This window comes from Mesoplodon mirus, assembly GCF_964341445.2.
Source record: "Mesoplodon mirus genome assembly, chromosome: 2".
In the NCBI taxonomy this organism is placed as follows: domain Eukaryota; kingdom Metazoa; phylum Chordata; class Mammalia; order Artiodactyla; family Ziphiidae; genus Mesoplodon; species Mesoplodon mirus.
This window is the reverse complement of record NC_138977.1, coordinates 136,648,479-136,670,421: the sequence shown is the minus strand read 5'-3', so window position 1 is coordinate 136,670,421 and position 21,943 is coordinate 136,648,479. Positions and strand designations below refer to the sequence as shown.

General features: G+C 49.8%; 1 protein-coding gene across 7 annotated transcripts in view; it reads left to right on the top strand.

Moving 5' to 3' along the window:
* Window positions 1-21,943, top strand: part of JADE1 (jade family PHD finger 1) — a 56,957-nt gene that overhangs the window by 28,593 nt on the left and 6,421 nt on the right. For all 7 annotated transcript variants that reach the window (XM_082611539.1, XM_082611537.1, XM_082611535.1 and 4 more), the window contains exons 4-10: window positions 1,467-1,624; window positions 3,597-3,784; window positions 6,308-6,519; window positions 9,718-9,885; window positions 11,125-11,241; window positions 14,888-15,409; window positions 20,896-21,013. In XM_082611539.1, coding sequence (XP_082467665.1) covers window positions 1,467-1,624; window positions 3,597-3,784; window positions 6,308-6,519; window positions 9,718-9,885; window positions 11,125-11,241; window positions 14,888-15,409; window positions 20,896-21,013 — 1,483 coding nt within the window. The remainder of the gene's footprint in view (window positions 1-1,466; window positions 1,625-3,596; window positions 3,785-6,307; window positions 6,520-9,717; window positions 9,886-11,124; window positions 11,242-14,887; window positions 15,410-20,895; window positions 21,014-21,943) is intronic.

Below are 21,943 nucleotides of genomic sequence, written 5' to 3'. Positions count from 1 at the left end.
CTGAACATGTAGATCTGTGACTTTGTTTGAAAGGACTTTTTGGGGGTCTGGAGGGCATGGCTGACAAAGTTAATGCTCCCTGGGGCATGGGCATCTGCTGCAGGGCTCAGTGCCACAGGGGGGCCTGATCTTGTGCTTTTGTGGGAGGTGCACAGCCAGGTTCTTGCTTGTTACTGGGACTTCAGAGATGAGGAGCGGCAAACTGGGGGAAAGTCAGGCCCAAAATGGCAGGCTGGAGACATGGCCCTCTTATTCAGACACTGCCTCAGACTTGGTTATGGTGAAGTTCATTAAAGTGATCACCAGCCTGAAAAGCCACCAGGAAAAACAAATACGGACCTATTAGCAGGCATATAATGTGAACTGTGCTTAGCAGCACAAGAAAGAACTCCCTGTCCCAAGAAGAGAGAGTTCAGCATTGTGACTTGTGTAAACAGAGAGTGTAGCTTACAGATGCAGGCACACTTGGTGCCAAATACAACTTTGGGCCAGCGCTAATGCCAGGGTCAGAGCTTCCTCGTGTGGCCCTGAGACAGGAGTGGACTGGGCTCCGGCCGCTTCCCGCCCCGCCAGGAGGAGCAGGCACGCGGGGGCCACCTTTGTGGTGCTCCTCTCCTGGCCCCAGATGAGGCCTGAGGGGCCCTCTTGGCCGAGGGGTACTTCTGAGTCTTGTGCGTCTGTTTGTGGCAGGGTGAAGAGAGGGTGGTAGCTTGCTTGCTTTCTTCTTTCTTCCTCTCTGTCTCCTCCCCTCCTTCCCTCCTCTCCTTTCCCCACAAATGCTGCTTTCCTAGTAGAAGTTATGCCAGGTGAAGGTGTGCAAACACATTCTTTACCAACCCATTTTCTACCTTGCCTCCACTGGTGTGTTGTTGCTTGTTTCCCAGATGTTTCCATCCTGTACTCTGCCTGGCTCTAGCCAACCAGGACCCGCCCTCCCCGGACACCTTGCTGTAAGCCCGGGTGCCTGGGCAGGCGGGAGGTGGGGAGAGGCAGTCTGAGTAGAGAAGAGGGATCCCTGGTGGCCCCGGGTTTTGGCTTGGAGTTGTTACGTGGTTAGTGGAGTTTTATTTCTTAAGCATTTACGAGAAAGGCACCCTTGAGTGAAATATCTCCCTCCAGGGATTTTTTTAGGCATGTGTTTTCAGCAGCCTGCTTGGTGAATTGGGAGTTCTTAGAAGTTTTTCCGGGGACGGCAGCGAGGTTCCTGTGTTGCAGTAGCTGGTGCAGACGTCGCCATCTCTCGGAGCTGGCGAGGGAGGGAGGGCAGTGTGAGCTGCTGCCACCTCCGACCCTGAGCGAGGCCCGGGGCGTGGCAGGCCGAGGGGTTTCCTGTAATAGGTCAGACTGGTTCTCTGTTGAAACAGTGACCTTGTTACGTGGCAGCTCCATGGTTACCCTGCAGCTGCCAGCGCTCTGAATAAGAATGCAAATATCCAATGTCAGTGACCCTTTCTTTCCCTTTCCAGGTGTTTAGGACAGACCTGATCACCGCCATGAAGTTGCATGACTCCTACCAGCTGAACCCGGATGAGTACTATGTGCTGGCAGATCCCTGGAGACAGGAGTGGGAGAAAGGGGTCCAGGTGCCGGTGAGCCCTGGGACCATCCCTCAGCCCGTGGCCAGGTAGACGTGCCCCAGGGGAGGGGTGCCGCCTCTCCCCTGACAGTTGCCTTTCTGCCCCGACAGCCGGGTGCCTGAGAGGAGCAGCAGCGTTTGGGTCAGCAGTGAGGCTTCTGGGGAAAGAGAAATGCAGTAGAAACACACCTCAGGTCCGAAGGTAGTGCTTTTAAGGGCCATGGGCCTCTGAACTTAACATTGCAGCCACCTTGGGAAGGTGCCTCTCTCTTAGAGAGGAAGGTAAATTCCAAGGCTTCCTGGGAAGTGGCTGGCTGGGGGAGGGACATTTGGATGTCTGCACAGCTGTTTCCCCTCCCCTCTGGAGGGCCGCTGTGCTGGAGAGAGGTGTCCGTCGGTTGGGTCCTGCTGTGGTCCCTCACCTCTGGGGGAGGACGGGTGTGAGCAGTCCTGCCAGGTTAGGGTCCTGTGGGCGGGGAGCTTAGCGGAGGAGTGTGTTGATGAGTAGTCCTAGGATGGACTTGGTCTGGTTGCTCTTGGGCTTTCTCTGGATTTACTTCTAACCACTTTTCTCCTTAAGGGTCTTGAGGGTCGGCTCTTCACTGACCGGCTTCAGCGTGAAGCTGGGCCGGTTTGCTTGTGTCCTCTCCGGCCGGCTCCACTGGCCTTGAGGCTCCTCGCAGGGCGAGGGAGCTGAGTGCCCTCTGTGCTTGGCTGGCAGCCGCCTTTGCCGCCGCCGCGTGGTCAGTCACCTGCCTGCTTTGCGAAATGACCTCTTTCACCATTGCCGAGTGTGGACTGAATTTACCCCTTGGCCCTCATCCACATCCTGTCCCTCAGGCACCGGCGGTGGTCGAGTCTGATTATTGTGTTTGGGATCTCGGTGACAAATGTCCCCATAAAGATGCAGGCTGAAATGACCGCTCCGATGCCTCCACAGGTCAGACTGCAGCCCGTGGAGTGGATGGAGTGTTTCACTGGGCTCTGTAGGAGAAGCACGGTCTGGTTGCCTCAGGGCTGCATCTGGGGCACAGCACCGACTAGCTGTGCAGCACTGGCGACCCCAGTCCAGGGGTTACGAGCCCAGCACAAGACGAGTAAACGCTAACACAGCTCATGGAAGTGTCAGCTGAAACCCTGCCCTTAGTCGAGTAGGACGAATAACTCCCTTAACTGTGCCTGTCTCCGTGTCCTGTAGATAAAGCCACCCTGGCAATCATAAGGTGACGGAAACACCTTGACGGCCTCTTTGGACAGCTGGGTGTTAACGCGAGCTGCCTGCACACCGAGACGTGCAGGTGGAGGGCCGGTGGCCATGTTGTGCTCCCGAGGCCCCTCACTCCCCATCAGCAGTGACTCACCCTCTTCCTGCGCGGACTTTGTTTTGTGGGGGCCAGCACTTCTCCAGGCGTTCCCGGGGCCGGGGCGAGGGTGCAAGTGCAGGAGCGGAGGGGACTTGCGCTCCTCCCTGGGCCCCCAGCTGTGCCGGGAGCATCCCACCCGTGGCTGGGACTCTCTGGTTCTCAGACTGCTTAGTGATGGACAAGGCCTGAGTTCTAGAACCAGAGGTGACGGGTTTCTCCCCTTGGCTTCCCGGCCTTCTGCTGTGTGTGCCCTGCCGTGTGGCTGCTCTTGCTGCCTCCATGTCCCTGAGAACCCAGGGCTTGGTGGCCTCCAGCAGGGGCGGGCAGGCCTGGTTAGTGGAAAGTGATGTAATCTTTAACCCTTGACACTGCTGTCACAGCTGGTGGCTGGGCACGGCAGCGTCCTTGGAGGCCACGTGGGCGAGGCTGATTTTGAAGACTTCTGCAGCGTTTTCACTTGCATCTATTTCTATTTTAGGGGTTTTAACGACTCCTGCTTTGTTTTGTCAGCGGTGGCGTTAGGGTTTTAACTCTCTGAACCTGGCAGTGACCTAGGTTATGGGGGTTGGAGGTGGAAGCTCGCTTGGGGCCTTCTGGCAGACTTTCTTTCTTGTGGCAGGAAGGGTAACCTGGCTGCCTGTTTTCTTGTTAACCAGGGTCGTGTCTGAAGAGAAGTCCCTCATGTTCATCAGGCCCAAGAAATACATCGTCTCGTCAGGCTCCGAGCCTCCAGAGCTGGGCTACGTTGACATCCGGACGCTGGCCGACAGCGTGTGTCGTTATGACCTCAACGACATGGACGCTGCGTGGCTGGAACTGACCAACGAGGAGTTCAAGGAGATGGGTGAGAGGCGGGGTCTCTGCTGCTTGGTTGCGGATGACGAGCAGCGAGCGCATGAGGCCTGCGGTTCAGGGGCGATGCCAGCTCCGTCTCGGCCTCAGTCCGGTCTCAGAATCACGGGCTCTTTGTTGGAGGTGTGCGTGTCCAGCTGCGGCAGGTGTGCTGAGAGGGACTCAGTCTGTGTGCGTCTCGTGGACAGAGAGGTGGGATCGAGGAGGGGTGTCTTCCACGGGCAGGAAAGCGGGGCTCCCAGTTCCTGCCCTGCCCTACACCCCGCAACCCCGCCAGTTACCTCAAGGGAACTGAGGCCCAGAGAAATGCAGTGCTTCCCCAAGATAACACAAGGGTCTGGTCCACAGCTTCCTGCTCCAGTGTTCTGTTTCTTCCTCCTCCGGCGGTGCTATTCGGATGCCGCCTTCTTCAGCTGTGGCCTGCAGTTTCTCATAGGAAATGCCACTCCAGCCAAGCTCACCCTTTTCCAAACATATCCCTCGTGTTTTCACCTCAGTGATTCCCCTTAAGTCCTTTTCCAAACCTGAGTGCTTTCTCCTCTCACCCCTTGATCGGTCCTGGCTTTCCTTTGGTGAAGCCCTACCTTAGCTGGGTGCCCTGCCCATTGTGATCTTTTCTACAAGTCGGCCATTCTCGTGTATGTACAGCTCAGAGTACCTCGTTTGCTTGCATCTCCTTGTGTCACGACCAGGATGACACTTGGATCTCGGCTCACACACCACTTCTGATTGCTAAGGGTTGCCTGAAGTGTGGTGATGGCAAGTCAGTGAGACCAAGTCTGGGCTTCCTGTGAGAGACGTGAGGATTAATTAGCATTGTGCTGTAGGTCAAGGTCGGGAAGTGGTGGCACAGGCCGTTTATTTGCAGTCTAGCACGTGGTAAATATTTACAGAGTGTTTCATGGTGGATTTCAAAGCCCTGAAGGACTAAGACTTCGTTTCGTGTGGATGCCTGAGCCTAGCACAGGGCCTGGCATGTAACCGATGCTGCCATGCATGCTGCTCCCCAGCCTCTGAGTGGGAATGATGGTGTGGACTGAGCTGGGAAAGCCGTTACTCCGATATTTTGATAAAGTAGATTTCCTTCCTTATGGTCCTTGGTTTTAGGTATTAGTGGCCAGGATGTTAGCAGGCTAGGAGGTGGGAGTCTGTTCAGAAGTTTTCAGTGCTCTCTTGGAACTGAATACTATGTTTTAGCTTCATAGACTATAAAATTCTACTTTGTAAAGACAACTGTACACACTGGACTGGCTGGGTGTCCTGTGTTAAGGCAGAGGGACAGACGGCCAGGGACCGGGGGCTTCGGTGGATGGTCTAGGTGGTGAGTGCTGGGCTTGCTCATCAGACTGCAAGGCAGTGCTGAATACTTTGGCAGGATAAGCGATGCAGTTGTATAACATGTATTGAACGCATGCTTAAAGACGTTTGTCTTAGCTTTTATTGGTCTTTTTAATGGTAAAAATTAATTATAGGGCATAGGACTGTATTTTCAAAGCCACTGGTGTTTTCAGAACTGGTAGGAGGAATTGAGATGAAACCTCCCGGCCACGCAGAAACGACCTCGTCATGAAATAAGGTTTGAGATGATAGGTGGCTTTTTTGACTATGTGTTTAGGGCTTATCACAGTGTCAGTGCTAATGTGTTCTCCAAGTTTTCAGAAACTTGAAGTGTTAATTATATTTACGATAATGCATATAATTTGTTGTTGGCCCTAATGACACTTCTGTTGTTTCTTGCCAGTTACATGTGTTTGAATATTTTTTACAAGCTGTTTTTTCTTTCTGCGTGAGTATTTTCATTGTAGGAAGTTTGGAATATGTCCACAAATGGAAGAAAATAAAAGTCTTATCCCCACCACTAGCTGTAACCATACATGATAACCGCTTGAAGTTTGTTTTTGGCCATTCTTGCATAAGAATGCATTTTCTTTGATTCACCAGGAGCTGTCTGTCTCCTTTGCTTGACGTCCCTTGTGTTTCCGTCTTTCATGTGTCTGACTAACTATGCATCTCAACTTAGTAAATTCAGAGGGTGAGGAGGGATAAACCAGGTAAAAACATTGGAGTGTTCACAGTGAAATCTGTTCTCAGAGCGCCATTTTAAGTAGCAAGAATGGAATGTTTTTTGGAAAAAAATACCCAAACCATAATAGGTGGTCATGGTTTTGAAGTCACTTACATGCTAGTTGTTATATATAATATTGTAATGAAATGACAGTCTAACAATAATATATGCATTTAATATCCTGGAACCCTTTTGGGAATGATCTTTTTACAGCAAGCACTCCATCTTCAGTAGGGAACAAACTGTTGGGTGGAAGTCTCTTTCTGCCTTTGAATTTAAAGACCCTTCCTTGGAAGGGTCTGAGGGACATCCAATAGAACATATTTGGGGGCGCTCAGGATAGATTTGTTTATAATATTATTTATTCATTGTGCATTTTTATTAGTATAAATAGTATTATATTTATTAATACGGGTTTATTAAAATGGTTTTGTGGCATTTTCCCTCCAGGAATGCCTGAGTTAGATGAATACACCATGGAAAGGGTCCTGGAGGAATTTGAACAGCGATGCTACGATAATATGAATCATGCTATAGAGACTGAAGAAGGCCTGGGGATTGAATATGATGAAGACGTTGTCTGTGACGTCTGCCAGTCGCCTGACGGTGAGGACGGCAATGAGATGGTGTTCTGTGACAAATGCAACATCTGTGTGCACCAGGTATGTGGGCAGCGGGGCCCGGAAGGAGGCCACCTGGGGTGGTTCCTCCAGACAGGGTCCATGAGTTAAAAACGTGTGCCCATCTTTTTGTTCCTGTCAGGTGCTTAGTGTTTGAAGTACTTCTTGTTACTTTTACAACCAGGAGAATAGGATCCTCTGTGGACCTCATTCTTTCTTTGCATAGTGTCTTTATTCCCAGCCACAGAAGTCAGGTTTACTTAGACTGTATGAGCCCCTCTGCCCTGCTCTAACACCTGGCTTTATAGCTATTGAGAACACTGGCGGGCAGGGGGCGGGGGGACTCTTGAAAAGGCGGTTAGTTTGCTGTGTTAGTTGCCCTTGCACAAGCTCGATGGCTTAAAATAACAAGAAGTTGGGCTTCCCTGGTGGCGCAGTGGTTGAGAGTCCGCCTGCCGATGCAGGGGACACGGGTTCGTGCCCCGATCCCGGAAGATCCCACATGCCGCGGAGCGGCTGGGCCCGCGAGCCATGGCCGCGGAGCCTGTGTGTCCGGAGCCTGTGCTCCGCAACGGGAGAGGCCACAGCAGTGAGAGGCCCGCGTACAGCAAAAAAAAAAAAAAAAAAAAAAAAAAAAAAAAAAATAACAAGAAGTTTATTGTCTTGCTATCTGGAAACTAGAAGTCTGAAATCAAGGCATCGGCAGGGCCATGCTCCCTCTGAAACCTGGAAGGAGAATCCTTCCTCGCCTCTCCTGGCTGTTTGCTGGCAGTTGTTGGCGTTCCTTGGCTTGCAGCTGCACAACGCTGGTCTCTGGCTTTGCCGTCACTTTGTGTCCTCCCCATGCATCTGTGTCTTCACACGTCGCCATCTTCTTGTAAGGACGCCAGTCACGCTGGATGAAGGGCCCACCCTACTCCAGTGTGACCTCATCTTAACTGACTACATCTACTGTGACCCTATTTCCAAATCAGGTCACATTCTGAGGTACTGGGGTTAGGACTTACTTTAACATATACTTTTCGGACACTATTCAACACATAACATTTGCTAACATGTTAGTATATAAACTGAGCCCTTGAACAAGAGGAAAGGGTCCCCTTTTCTTGAAAGTTATTTCCTGTCCTCCGTGATGTCGAGAGGATTTGGCGGTTGCTTCAGTAAGGTTGGGTACTGGGTAATTTAAAAAGCTTGGGAGGATCTTAGTCTTGACCCTTACCTCTTTCATTTATTTTTTAATGCAATAATGAAGTAATTTGTATTTCTGTGGGGACATGTGTTCACATGCACTCTTTAGTTAATAGGCTCTCCAGAGGTACTTGCTTTGAATTCACCTGTTGATGCTGAGATTTAAAACAAACTTAAGGGCTTGTGTGGGACAGTGGCTTGGGTGACCTCTTGGGAAGAAGAATCAAGTTTACTTTGTGAAGTTCCTGACTGTTGTTTTCTTTGTAATGTGTCTGCTTCCTGGGTTTCCCTTCTGCCTGAGGACTTTACCAGCGGTGACCTTGTCCCATCTCATCCTGATGGGGAGACCACAAGTCTCTTGCTTATGAAGTCATGTTATAGCCCATCTTGTAGCTCTGGATTTTCAACTTATCTAGGCGCTTTCCTTGGGATAATTTAGAATTCTTATAGAGATCTTGTTGTTTCAAGATCATGAGCATTGTGACTGCCATTGTTGCTTTTATGTTGTTGGTGCCATTTACTTGGATGATGTTTCAGTTTTTTTCCTGCCATTTTTACCCCCCCCCAACCCCCGCCATGAGACAAATCTTGTTTGAAAAAAAGGGTTCCGCTTGAAAACTGCTCAAACCCTGTGCTTATAAATGAGCTAACTGAAGTCAGGGTGGGCTGTTCAGCATCCCACTGCGGGTGAGTGGCAGAGTTGGAACTGGAACTCAGGGAGCTCTGGACGACACGCCACACACACACCCCGTCCCGTGCCTGGTCTGCTGTTCTTTCAGCCATACCACATTGCCTATTAGCATTTCCTGTGGTTCCTTTTTCCTTTGAGATGTTCTTCATGACTTGCCTTTCAGGCCTCCTTTATTTAATCTTCTATTTTACTTAGACTTGCTTTTCCAGTAAAAAAAAAAAAAAAAAAAAAATTACCTCTTCAAATGAGACTTTGTCTAGAGTGCCTGATACAGACCTTTCTGATATTTGAAACCTTAATAGTGTCAGTTAGCTCTATTAAAAAAATTTTTTTTTTCCTTCAGTAAGTCTGTGTTGACAGTGGCTCATTCATGGCACCGACACAGCGCTCCTAAGCTCCAATCTTAGTGTCACTTAACTTCCCTGAACTATCATCCTGTGGTTTCCTTTTTGCGTCCTGGATATTCAGATTGCATAGCGGCTGTGTTTTTCCTGTCTGGAGAATTGGAACTATGTTACTCTGTCTCTCCACTTCCTGACTTGTAGTTCATTTAAGGATAAAGTTCTGAACAGTTTGGTGTTTTTAAAAGGCTCTGAATGTGCTCCTGGTACCATCATGGTTTTGTTTCTTCACTTCTTTAACGTTTGCCTTTTCTTTCTTTGAACGGTCTTAATGACTTTAAGTTGCCTTGATTCCTGCAGTTTTTGCTGTCTTGTGTAATTTACCATCTTATGCAAAGCAGGCTTTGTTTTAAATATCCGCCAAAGAGACCAAATTCTCTTTGTCTAGAATGTCTCATTTTTCTGCGCCTGCTGTGCCCACTTGTGTGTGGGAGGGGGGCGGGGTGTCGGCGCCTGGTCAGTAGAGCTTGCTTAGCCCAGGGGGCGAGGCTGGTCCTTAGTTCCTTCTCGTTTTCACTGGTGTCTCGTGTAATAGCTTTGGGAGGCTCTCAGCTGCTTTGTGTTTTTTCCCTCACTTTATAGCCCACCTACATCAGTAAATCAGAGAGGGTTGCCTTCCGCCATCTAGCCCTGGAGAGAGTTTTGAGGATTTACTGCCCAGTATTTAGAAACTTGGTATATAGATGGGTATCTGTAGCAACACAGCAGATGTTTTACAAACCTTTCTGTCCTCAAGTAGTTTTCAGGACCACCCTCTGGTAGGTAAGTACGTTGTACCTTGTACCCACCTCCTGACTGCTGCTGTGAGGCTGCCCGGCACTGTTCCTGAAAGGAGTGCCTCTATTTTGGGGGTGCTTCTGTTAAAGTCTTTCTAGGCGTTTTAAAATTTGTAGACACACAGGGTAAAAATAACTCTTTTTTTCTCTCTCTTTTCCTTGGGGATGTGCTGTGGCTTTACAGGCCTGTTACGGAATTCTCAAGGTCCCAGAGGGCAGTTGGCTGTGCCGGACGTGTGCCCTGGGGGTTCAGCCCAAGTGTTTGTTGTGTCCCAAGAAAGGCGGAGCGATGAAGCCTACCCGCAGTGGGACCAAGTGGGTCCACGTCAGCTGTGCGCTGTGGATCCCCGAGGTGGGTGCCCTTGTTGGTGGTTCACCTTGGGAGCCCGTGGCTGTTCATCCTCACAGGGAGCCATTCATCACTGGGCCACATTGTAGCTGATGAGTAAAAAGACACCTTTGAGTTGCTACCCTTTTTTCCACCTTAAGTTGAATCTTGAGCATGCTGTCATGTGGTCAGTGGTGTGTAAATTTGTGGAAATGTTACCTGGAGGCAGCAGTGAGTTGGACTCTGGGTGGAGGTGTTCAGACTTCCCTTCTGATGCCACTGCAGCTGACCCTCCGCTGCTGTCACGCTCCCAGAAGCAGACCCGCGGCATGTGTTCGCGCTGCGGCCTGGGTGTGTGGCTCTGTCCTTTCCCTGGGATGGGCCGTAAACTCCTGGGCCCGGTGAGCCATGCATACAGCACCGTCACGGTTAAAGAACCACTGCTCTGGGTCACATTTTTGTGATTTTTTATTAAAATTCTTACTTAGTCTCAACCTTTTTAATTTCAGGTCTGGTCTAATGTATTTCACGTCCCAGACCTTGACTAATTTAACTTGCTCGGCTCGCTCTGAGACTGTCATTTGTGATTCAGATTTCAGCATTTTTTGGCATATGATTTTGGTGCATTTTCCTCCTGAGGAAAAGTATCTGGGAGTGATTTGGATTGAGGCTTCACGACTTGGGTCTTGGTAGCTTGGGATCTCACGGTTTGGTATTAACAGGGATGCAGTTCAGTGATCCAGGCTGAATATGGAGAGGGAGGGGACCTTGTTTATCTTGGTAGTTTTCCGCTTTGTATGTAGTGATAGTTTCTGACTGAAGAGAATGGTTTTCTTTACTGAGAGAGAGATTAAAGGTGGTCAATATTTACTTCTACTCCATTGTTCACAACTGATTGCAGTATGTTTAAGACGGGTTTCCAGTCTTGACCACTTCTTAGTGGACCAGAGGTATAGTAGATTACCTTGTCTTTGCTGTCACTCGGGTGAGCAGTGAGCACTGGGTGTCTGAGTGTTTTTACAAACAGGACGTTTGTGTCAGATGACCCCGCGAGGAGGGCGTGGAGTTGGCCCAGAGCTGGCCCCTGTGCTGTCCTGATGCTTTAAAGTGGGGTTTTACCTGCGCTTGGAGGGTGGGTGCCCCTTGGCACCCTCTGGTATGAGGGCTGTGGGGAAGGAATGGATCTCTAAGTTGCTACTGTCTGTGTTCAGCCCCTGTCTGACGACCTCTGCCACCCTGTCTTGTTATTTCTTGGGCCTCCAGGTGAGCATTGGCAGCCCCGAGAAGATGGAGCCCATCACGAAGGTGTCTCACATCCCCAGCAGTCGGTGGGCACTGGTGTGCAGCCTCTGCAATGAGAAGTTTGGGGCCTCCATACAGGTAACCAGCCTAGTCGGGATGGCGTCATTACCCTTCCTTGTGTTCCGGGGAGCGGGATGGGGGAGGGCTCTGAACTCACCGTCACAGGGTTCGGAGATGGGACTAGAATCCAGGAAGCAGGACGAGGTTCTCACAGCCCTTCTGAGGTTGCTGAGGGACGTCTCCAGCCCAGTATGCACACCTTTATTGGTGGATAGTGTCCAGTGTGACTGGAACCCCAGCTGTAACCATCACAGGGCAACTCAGAAGTCCTCCTGAGCTGCAGGGCAGCTACAGTTTGTATCTGGTTTCTCCCTCCCTCCCTGCCCCAAGCCTGGCATTGCAGCTCTTTCCACAGGCCGACAGCTCTGGGGAGGAACTGGAGTCTCGGCACTGGAGGCTCAGTCACCCTCTCGCCTGCCGAGCGGCAGCCCCGCCTCTGCGGCTGCCCCCGACGCCGCTGGTTTCAGAGGTGTGCGCGTGGGGTGTCTTGATGCGGTGCGCACTGTTGGAAATCAGCTTGGCACGCCAACCCTTTTGCATTTGGTAAAACGGGGACTCCTTGGAGCACCGACCGGGTGGGTAGAGGGACACCCATGAGGTGCTGCACCAGGGGTTCTGCCCAGTCTGAATATCTGATTTTTTTATGGTACCCTGTGGGGGAGGGTGGGGCTGGGGGAGGGGAGCTTGTACGTAAGAAGTCGGCCTGAGTTTTCTGTGTCCACGTACAGGCAGGTGTAGACAGCCATGAGGCAGATAACAGAATCACGGAGAGACTTGATGGCGCGCTGTTTCTTGGTGTTGTCTAAAGCGCTGCCTGAGAAGTTCCTCTCCGGGCCTCACGTTTTTGGCGTCTAGACAGTCGTGACCTCGGAGGCCTCAGGTGCTGTCCCACCGCGGTCTCCAGGTGCAGTCTGTGGCTGCCGTTGGCCCTTTGCCTCTGTGGGGCCACCAGCTCAGGGACGCCGCTCCTCCTCGGTCCCCACGTCACAGTCCATGGGCAGAGGTGCCGGTTTGGGGCGGCTGCCCTCTTGATGCAGGACACGCAACGGCTCGGCACGCACGCACGCACACGCACACACACACACTCTCTGTCTCTCTGTCTCTGTCTCTCTGTCTCTCTCTCTCTCTGTCTCTCCACAAGCTCGGTCAAACTGCCAGTCGGGGGTTTTAAAGAAATGACCTCATTTGGCAAACTCACTTTGTATTTTGGCTGATAAATATTCCTCTCTGTAAGGTATCCACTCACTGGTGTTTCTTTTTAAAAGTTTTCATTTTACACGCCAAGCTGTTGTGCTTTTCTTCGTTATCACTTCCACTGGTGTTCAAGAATCCAGAATGTAACAAAATATTCAGAGGGTGAGGCATGAGACAGCTGGTGGGATTTGGCTGTGGACCTTGAAAATAGTGCAGATTTTTGTATGTGAACGGAATCTGCTCAAAATTAAAACATGACAAAAGCCTCTGGCCTGAGCGTTGTGTTAGGAGGGAGTGAAGGAGAAATGTTTTAAAAGCCACAAAATAAAAGAAGACACAGAGCTGTGTGTGTGTGTGTGTGTGTGTGTGTGCAGACAGCCCGTGCGAACACTTGTAGGGAACAGGCTGGGGCAAACCAAGGAAAATGGAAATCGTTTTCTTCCAAGTTACCCGATGTTCTTCTGAGGATAGAAATTACGCCCTTTACTGAGTAGGTCCTTCACTCATGTTTCCAGGAGGCGGTCAATTGGGATCTCTGTGTCTCTTTTGAAAAGAGACGATAAAATGACTTTTTTGTTGCCGTTGACCTCTTTTTCCCAGAACATGAATTTGAAGGAGGAGAGGCCAAGGAAGTTTTTGATGATTTTTCATATCTTCACAGAATAGACTGATTTTATTAAAGAATTCCTGTCTGAAATGTCTGCAGCTGGAAAGGCTCTGGCTTACGTTTCTGTAACATCTGTTTGCTGAGTCAACCTGAATAGGAAAACCCAGAGGAAGGCCATTTGGCGTCTTTACAAAGCCCCGTAGAAATGTTCTGCCGTGGCGAGTTCCTCTTTTCAGGTCGCAGCGCTGAGTTAAAGTGTCGTTTAAGCCAAACACTGGTAGTGTCTCCGTCACCTGTTTCCACTTTACTTCCCACTTGGCTGCCTGCTAGGAGGGAGGAGCACTTTGTCTTGTACTGATAGTGACCAGGGGTGTGTGTGTGTACTGATAGTGACCAGGTGTGTTTGTGTGTGTGTGTGTACTGATAGTGACCAGGGGTGTGTGTGTGTGTGTGTGTGTGTGTTCTGCCACTAAAGCTGATTTCACACATTTCTTGGAATTGAGATTATTATAGATAAAATTACAGATTTATGTTAGTTCATGCGCTTTTAAGTGTTTTCAGTGGGGGAATTGATTTTCTGTGAAGGGAGCTAGATTTTCTGTACTTCTGGGTAAAAGCAACTTTTTAATAATGGAAGAAATCATGACTGGCAGTGAGTCACCTCTTAAAGACTGAAATGATTAGGGGAAGAAGCCCCAACCCACGCTGCTGCGATCTGTGGGGGTGCTGTGCAGGCCTCTACTGAATGAGTTTAATTAATTAAGCTTTTCAGCTGGCCTGGGGCCACTCAGTTCTGCTCCTGTCTGCAGCCCTGGCGTGCCCGGATCCCTTGGCCTCACACAATACAGTGTTGCTTTTTAAGGGACTGGCTTCAGTCACCACAAGGAACCTCCTTCCAGGAATTCGCCTAGCAAGATCAGATGGGGAGAAATCACTTTTCTCCTGCTAGGTCTCTGGCTTGCCCTCTGGATCCAGGCACTACGGGCTTCCCCTGGTGGGGCGGTGGGGGGGAGGGCGGTGTTTGGTGGGGCCGGGGCAGAGCTGGGTGAGGCCTGGCCTCTACGTTGACCTCCCTTTGGCCCACAAGCAGCAGGTCCCTCACGGTTGCGCTGCCAGGCGAAGCGCACACAGATCTCAGAGCTTGTCCCCCACTGGCCTGGAAGCCTTTGCGTCTGGCAAAGCTTCCTCGGGTGCGGAGACCGGTCCTGTCCTTCCTGTCCTGGGTTGTCCTGGCCTCCTCTTCCTTTCTAGTCTTTGGGAGTTTCTAATTCACCCTCCTCAGTCCTGAGCAGCTCTCACTGCTGGAGGATGAGTGTGCCGTTTATTTTCCCACTGGTGTTGGGACTCGTCCTGGCTGTGGCTTAGAAAGGAGGATCCACGTTCCTTTAAAAACTCTGGCTAGTGGTCATTCTTCCTGAGGAGATTCTCACCACTCAGGCTTTTTATATAAACGTTAAAAAAGCCCAGACCTATAAGAAGAGACAAATGAATGCCTCAGAATATACTCTGCATACTGAGCACACGTTCTCTTGAGTATAATCGGAGTGCTGGGGCCCCCTTTGTCTACACGTGCCATCTGTATGACTGTGTCTGCTTTAAGAGGCGATTTTGGATGCAGTTGCTTTTCTAAGAGAGTTATGGTTCGGTTTATGAAAAAGAGTTCCCTTAAATCCCAAGCTGTAGCTTATTTAAGACACGACTGGATCTGCCAGGGTTAATCTACGTGAAGCTTCTCTGTCCCGGCACGAGCTCCAAGTGCAGCTCTTCCTGTGCGTGTGTAGGGAGGGGGTGCCTGGCACCCAGGGCTTCAGTCACTGTCACTCCCTAATCTCTCTCCTCTTGCTGTCTGCGTGTTCTTGCCAGTGCTCTGTGAAGAACTGCCGCACAGCCTTCCACGTGACCTGTGCTTTCGACCGGGGCCTGGAGATGAAGACCATCTTGGCTGAGAACGACGAAGTCAAGTTCAAGTCCTACTGCCCGAAGCACAGCTCACATCGCAAGCCCGAGGAGAGCCTCAGTGAGGGGGCCGCTCAGGAGAATGGGGCCCCTGAGTGCTCCCCCCGGGATCCGCTGGAGCCCTTTGGCAGCCTTGAGCAGAATCAAGAGGAGGCCCACCGGGTGAGTGTCCGGAAGCAAAAGCTGCAGCAGCTGGAGGATGAGTTCTACACCTTCGTCAACCTGCTGGATGTTGCCAGGGCCCTGCGGCTGCCTGAGGAGGTCGTGGATTTCCTGTACCAGTACTGGAAGTTGAAGAGGAAGGTCAACTTCAACAAGCCCCTGATCACCCCAAAGAAGGACGAAGAGGACAATCTCGCGAAGCGGGAGCAGGATGTCTTGTTTAGGAGGCTGCAGCTGTTCACGCACCTGCGGCAGGACCTGGAGAGGGTAATGATTGACACTGACACCTTGTAGTGACTTAGAGAAGAAGATTGCAAAGAGGCGACCGCTTGCCCAGAGCAAGGAGTGGTAGCCAGTGCATTTACTCTCAGACCCTTGTACATACTTCAGCATGAGGTTGTGTTGGTTAAATCTATTTATGGGCTGGTAAACTCGCTGTACACACACACAAGATGGCCACAGAGTGGGGAGCTTCTCTGATTTAATTTTAAACACTTTCTCGTTAGTTCTTACTGTTCTTCTGGAAGATCAAATGGGGTGTGTCTTCCCCTCCCCCTCCCCCCTTCATTCTAGAGCTAGAGGGAACTGAGCCCCCCAGGAAGATGCCCAAGGGGTGGGCTCAGAATTGTTTACAAACTGAGTTAGAAAACCAGAGTGGATTTAATTAACGGTGAGGGGGTGGGGCGGGCAGAGGTAGGGCAGCCTCTTGTTGAACCTGGGGAAACACTTTCTCGGTGCTGGTCATGGGCTCATTAAGGAGAGGGAAGCACTGCCTCTCTGACGCAGCTCTGCCTCTTGTCTAACTGACGGGGGCCTTCCCGGTACAGTCGCTGAGCAGAGCAGGCTGTGGGTGCTGATGTGTGTGCATGAACTGCCATACACATGCATATCTGTTCCCCAGGGTACTCCGGCAGTGAGGTGCTAAGTCATCACTCAGGCTGTGTATATGTTGTGTGTGCATGTGTGTCTGTATCCGTGTGTGTCTGTGTGCTGTGTCTAGAGTGGGCGTGGGGCGGGACTCCTGGTGTACAGGGGCCTCCGATCTGACCCGGGGAGCCCCCGGTCCCGCGCAGCGCGCTTCAAACGCCCTCACCACTGGATTGGCCCGCGTGGTGGCTCCTGGCTTCCTGGAGCCTCGGCTGGTGGCACCTTCCTGCAGCTGTTGGCTGGTTGGCGCCTCGCCCACTCTCCAGTACCTCTGGAGTCCCAGTCTGGACCTCCCTTCCGGCTACAGGCTACAGGCATAACTCTAGGAGCGGGCTGGCTTTTCCCCAAGGGCCGCCTCCTCCCTGCAGGTAGTCTCTGGTCGGCGACGTGTCTTAGAGCGCTTTCTCGCGTCAGCGCCCCTGACTGCCCCGACTGCCGACAGTGATTAAATTCATTAGTGCTCAGATGGAACTGAGGCTTCGGGCCCAAAGCAGCCCGTGCTGAAAGGCACCTAAGTGGCCTGAAACGGTTAATGCGTCTCCCCCAAGCGCCTGACTTATTAATGGGGGCGGTGGTTCACCTGCCTGGGAGAGAATCTGACTCAGAGGTGATTTGCAGCGAGAGTGTAGGCAAAGGATAGGGACAGGGGAGAAGTATGGAACCGAAAGACCGAGCTCTCCCAGAGACCTGCACTGCCCTGGTAGAGAAGGCGTAGCAGTGAGAGTGCTTGTAAGTGTTCCGTAGAAGAGACCCTTTTAAAAGTACCTGACGGTGCGGGCTGCTTGTGACGCCCCTTCCAGGCACCAGGTTAAGATTCCGGATTCAGGCGGATTCAGGCGGATTCAGGCGGAGGCCAGGCGGGAAGAGGGTGTGTGAGGCTCTTGTGCTCCCGTGCCCCCCCTGGTGGTGAGTGTAAAGAAGACCTCGCCTCTCAACCACATGTATGTGTGGCCTTTTGGTTAGAGATGAGAAAGGGATTCAGAAGGGAGAAACTCGAATCCTGGTGAGAAGCCTTATCCCACCCTGACAACTGCTGTACTTGGGGTGCATGAGCTTTGGAATCAGATAGTCCTCAGGAGGGAGGACGACGAGTCTAATGTTTGGACTGTGTTTGTCTCGCAATCACCACAAAATAAAAGTGTAGAAAATGCTTGTGGTGTACTAACTCTTTTCTGTACTTAAGTTACTCAGATTAACACGCACTTATGATTAAATTCTAAACTTTTTTTTTTTTGGAGTCATCACTGTTGCGTTTTAAGTAGAATGATGCCAATGATGTATGAGAAACAGGGAATAAATCAGGATTTTTGTGTGTGTGGTATTACTTATATTTACTTTATTAAAAAGTCTAAGAGATTTGAGGGCATTTAGCGTCAGTTTAAAACGGGCTTATTAAAATGAAAAATGTGCTTTCCAGAATGTTCCATGAGGCCTGCAATGGTGGAGGCTTTAAAAATTGGAAATCTTGGCCGCCATGCCCCAGAGTGCACAGTTATTTGTAACTATAAACAAGAAGTGTATTAAGCCAAAGACTCATCAGGGCAGGGGTGACAATAAGAATAAATCATAAGTCTGTTTTTCAAGTAACTTAAAGTCCAGCCCAGTTCACACAACAGCATTTCGTAGCAGGTTAATATGTGGGACTGTGATCAAGGCATGTGGTCACTTCAGAACTGACAAGTGAGTAGCCTTCATTAGAGAGGCAGACACCTCTTTGAATGATAACGGTAGTTGCTCTTTCCCGCAGATATACACCGTGGGGCATTTTGCACATCTGGCTTCCAGTTCTGGATCAGAAAGTTAGATGACAGGAATGGACTCAGGAGGGTTTGGGAACCTGAAGACACGATTGCCGATATATGGCGGGTGCCATGCCAAGTTCCCAGGGCTGCCACTTCACTCTGGTGGGATTCCTTTCCCCCAAACATTGTCTTCTAAAGGATGCAATAAACATGAGTTCAGCAAATGAGTACTTGCTCAGATAAAAAACATGCTACCTCTGCACTCCTGCCTGGGGCACCGAAAGGGGCCAGGTCCCGGGGGACCATTTTACTCAACATTTGGTGGAATGGTCACCTCTTGACAGTCTGACAGAGGCTACAGTTGTCCCTGAACAAGAGGCATGTTAAGCTTTAGTGTTGCAAGCAATGTTTGGGATTCAGGAAAACTTGAGATCATTATTGAGTTCCTGAGGGCAGTGGTTCTCGGCATGTGGTCCTCAACCAGCAGCAACATGACCTGCAGATTTTTGGATCCCACCTCTGACTCCAGAAACGGTGGGGTTGGAGGCCAGCATTCTGTGTTTTAGGGCCTCTCCGTGTTTGTTTGGGAACCACTGCTTTTGGGGAAAGCCTGACTCTTGGGTTTAACATGGTATGAGGGTGCAGCAAGAGCTGGTGGTTTTGCATACTACCTCGCTGGCAATTGGGAGAAGATGAAGCGGGGGGCGGGGGCGGGGAGGCTAGGTCTAGCAGTCTAGCAGTGTACAGGAAGGGCCAAGCAGGGTGTGTGTTGAGGACAGAGCCTCAGGTCAGCTCTACATACAGGGGCTGCTTATGGAAGTTGCCCTTTAGGGTGTTCTGTGCATTAGAGAGGTAAGGTTTAGGGCACTCACTATACTAATGTGGTCAGCCGGCCTGGTTTATTCAGGGACTGATTTGCTCCAATTGAAAACCCTGACCTTTGCTTCTTGGGGTCACAGTTAGATGTCTCTTATCAGAAATCATGGGGAATGGAAGTGGGATTTTCCCACTTAACAGCCAGGGTGGAAATCTCTCCTGGGGGAAGTGGTTGAAGACACCAAAATTAAATTTGAGTAATATACAAAGTTCAGGTTCTCTGGCTCTGCTCTTTCCATTGACAATTTTAAGTAACAAAGATGTATCTCTTTTGTACATCTGACTTGAATAGGAGAGTAACCTTGTCCATTCCTAGGATGTCAGAGAGTTTGTTTCCATTTCCTATTTCCACAAGTTGGATTCCCTGTCTTAATGTAAAAACCGTTCTGTATGTTTTCCAGTTGTTTTGAGCCTGTGATAAGGATCTAGGTTCGGCCCCTTCCTCTTTTTGACCTTCTACTCTTAATCTCCCCTGGGTGGAACAATATTTATCAAAGAGAGTCGCCTATTAGCTACCTCCATCCCCAAACTGGTCAGAATTCTTATAAAGGACACCTACTTCCTGGCCTGAGGGTGTGTGGCTGTCAGAGAAAGAATGTGCTTTAACCAGGGTGAATGACACTGAAATAAGATTTACTTCGAGACAGGAAGAGTAATTTTATTCTCAGTTCTTTAAGATAATTTCTATTTTTATCAAGAAGTGTTAGGAAGATCCTAAACAAATAGTGAAGCGGTTAGGATCAAGAGAAGCCTGACTTGGTGGTCCTGCTTTAGGCCAGGAAATTACATCACTTACAGCGTGAACAATGCAAATGTGAAAGCCAGCTGACCCGTTCCTCAATGCCTCGTGTCCTTTTGGAAAGGAGGCTGCCTTGAACACAACTGGGGAAGAACAGCTGGAACTGTTAGGGTTCTTTAGGGGTGGTGTATCTGTACATAAGCCAAAATGCAGGGCCGTGTGTGTCGCTTGTTGCTACTCTCGCTGCCAAAATGTTAGTGACCTTCGGGGAAGGTGGCAGGAGAAGGGATTGCCCAGGCGTTGGAGAGTGTAGTCCCGCCTTTGGTGTAGGGGCTGACGGGGATACGCAGTCACTGTTTTCAGTCTTGCCACTGAGCTTACTGGGGTGGCCTTGTCCACATCTTCCTGAAGAAAGGGTTAATTGTGTTATCTGGTGTGTCGCATTTGATGTTTGTGTTTTCAGGCCCATGCAATCTAATCAGGTTTTACCAGTAGGTTTTAGGACTGGGAGATTTAAGGGGGTTTATTGATTAAGTCATTAAAATTGTGATTCTGTATTGACTGATCACAGGTGGCTTTGAAAATGGGGAACAAATTTAAGTGTTGATTAGTTACTACTGGTTAATGAGCATCTGTATGCAGTTCCCCAGTGGTTGCACATCAGATGCAAAGTGGAGCTCCTAGTGCTGGGGTCTTCTCAGTTACTGACCAATGAATCGGGAAGAGGGCAGTATCAATTTTTCAGGTGGTGATACAGAAGGCTGGCCTTGAGAGGCTGACCTAGCAAGTCAATGGCAAAGCAAGAAGGATGTTCCCTAGGTGTTCACGCGCTGTAGGAACACATTAGCGACCTGTAAGTTCCAAGGTAATTCAGAGAGTTCAGTGTCAACAAAAGAAGTTTACTTGGATTTCTGGTGACTACTTGGCCTTCTGGTGAGCCCTGTGTGGGGACACTGTGAGGGGCTTCTCCCTCTGATGGCCCTTGACCCTAATGCTTATCTAGTTCCATCTTCAGAAGATGCTTGATGAAGTGCAGCAGAGGTGGCTTCTGAACTGCTCTGAAGCCTCTGACGATAGAATCCCTGGGAAGAGGATACTGAGGGGGTGATAAGCAGAGTCCTTTGGCAAGAGCTGGCATGTTTGGACTTGGACACCGATGGGCGTCTGTCTGTCTCTTCGCCAGGAGGAGCCTATGGCCAGGTGTGGTGCAGGAGCAGGACCTCCTCTGACAGCCTCTATTGCGCTGCTACCCACCTTGAGGGGTATACACAGAATACTTGTCAGCACCCCAAAGGGAGGCTTAGCGATTAGCTAAAATGTTTAAAGTACATTTGGATATCAAAAGTCACTCAAGGACCTAGTAGGACAAATTTTTCTCAGGTAAAGAGAAAACAAACAAACAAAAAAAACACACCAAAGTCCTGTTATAATGTATTGCTTACTTAGAATCTTTATTCTCTACGTTCTAGGTTCGGAACCTCACTTACATGGTGACCCGCAGGGAAAAGATTAAACGATCTGTGTGCAAAGTCCAGGAACAGATATTCAATCTTTACACTAAGCTTTTGGAGCAAGAAAGAGTTTCAGGTATGCATTAAGCCCCGGTAGGTCAAACAATAGGACAGGGGTTTGTAAGCCCTCTGTTAAGGGAAAAAAATGCTAGTTTCTTTAATTTTCTTTTACACTGTAGAAGAATCAAAGAAGCAAAGGCTTTTGTTATTGAAGAAAATCTTTAGGCATTCGAGGCACCATGGTCTAGAGGAGAGGGCTATGAACTGGGCCTCATGTATGGGTCAAATCCTATATTGTCTGCTTAAAGGCTCAACACAAGTCTTAAGTTTTCCAAGTCTCCCCCGTTTCCTCACATGTAACGTGAGGATGAGATCTCCAGCTATCTCCTGGGAACTACTGTGAGACTCGAAAGAGTAACTTACATATTGCAAAGCACTTGATAAATGTAAAGTATCATGGGGATACCTAAAAAGATTTATAATTATCTAGCCTTTGGATCTACCTGTAACATATGGTAAATATATCTTAAGACTGTGTACTTAAGGCACATATCCGTGTTTAGATAACATTCACAGTGGATTATTTTGGTGTAGTTGGAATTTTGAATACTTTTGAGATTCAGCACAACATATTTATTTAGTGCTATGTTGCATTGCTCTGGCAAAGAGAAAAAGAAAACTAAGACATGGACTCCCCCCCACCCCCACTCTGGAGAACACTTCAGTGACTTTGAGATCAAGTGCATAGGAGGGCAAGTTGTTTAACCTCTCCGGGACTCTGTTGGTCTGTAAGAGGTTTGGTCCAGAATCCTGCCCTCTGAAGTGCTTTTCAGCACTAACGTTCTGTGATCAGAAGCCCCAGAAAGCAGGCGTTATAAGGATTTCAGAGGAGGAGGAGTCTGTTGAGTGCGGATCAGGCAGAACCATGACCCACGAGCAGGCAGGTCTTAGGGGACCTCGTGTCTGCTGCCCTTTGAAGTTAAGCAGCAGTGTCTGCACTGCTTGC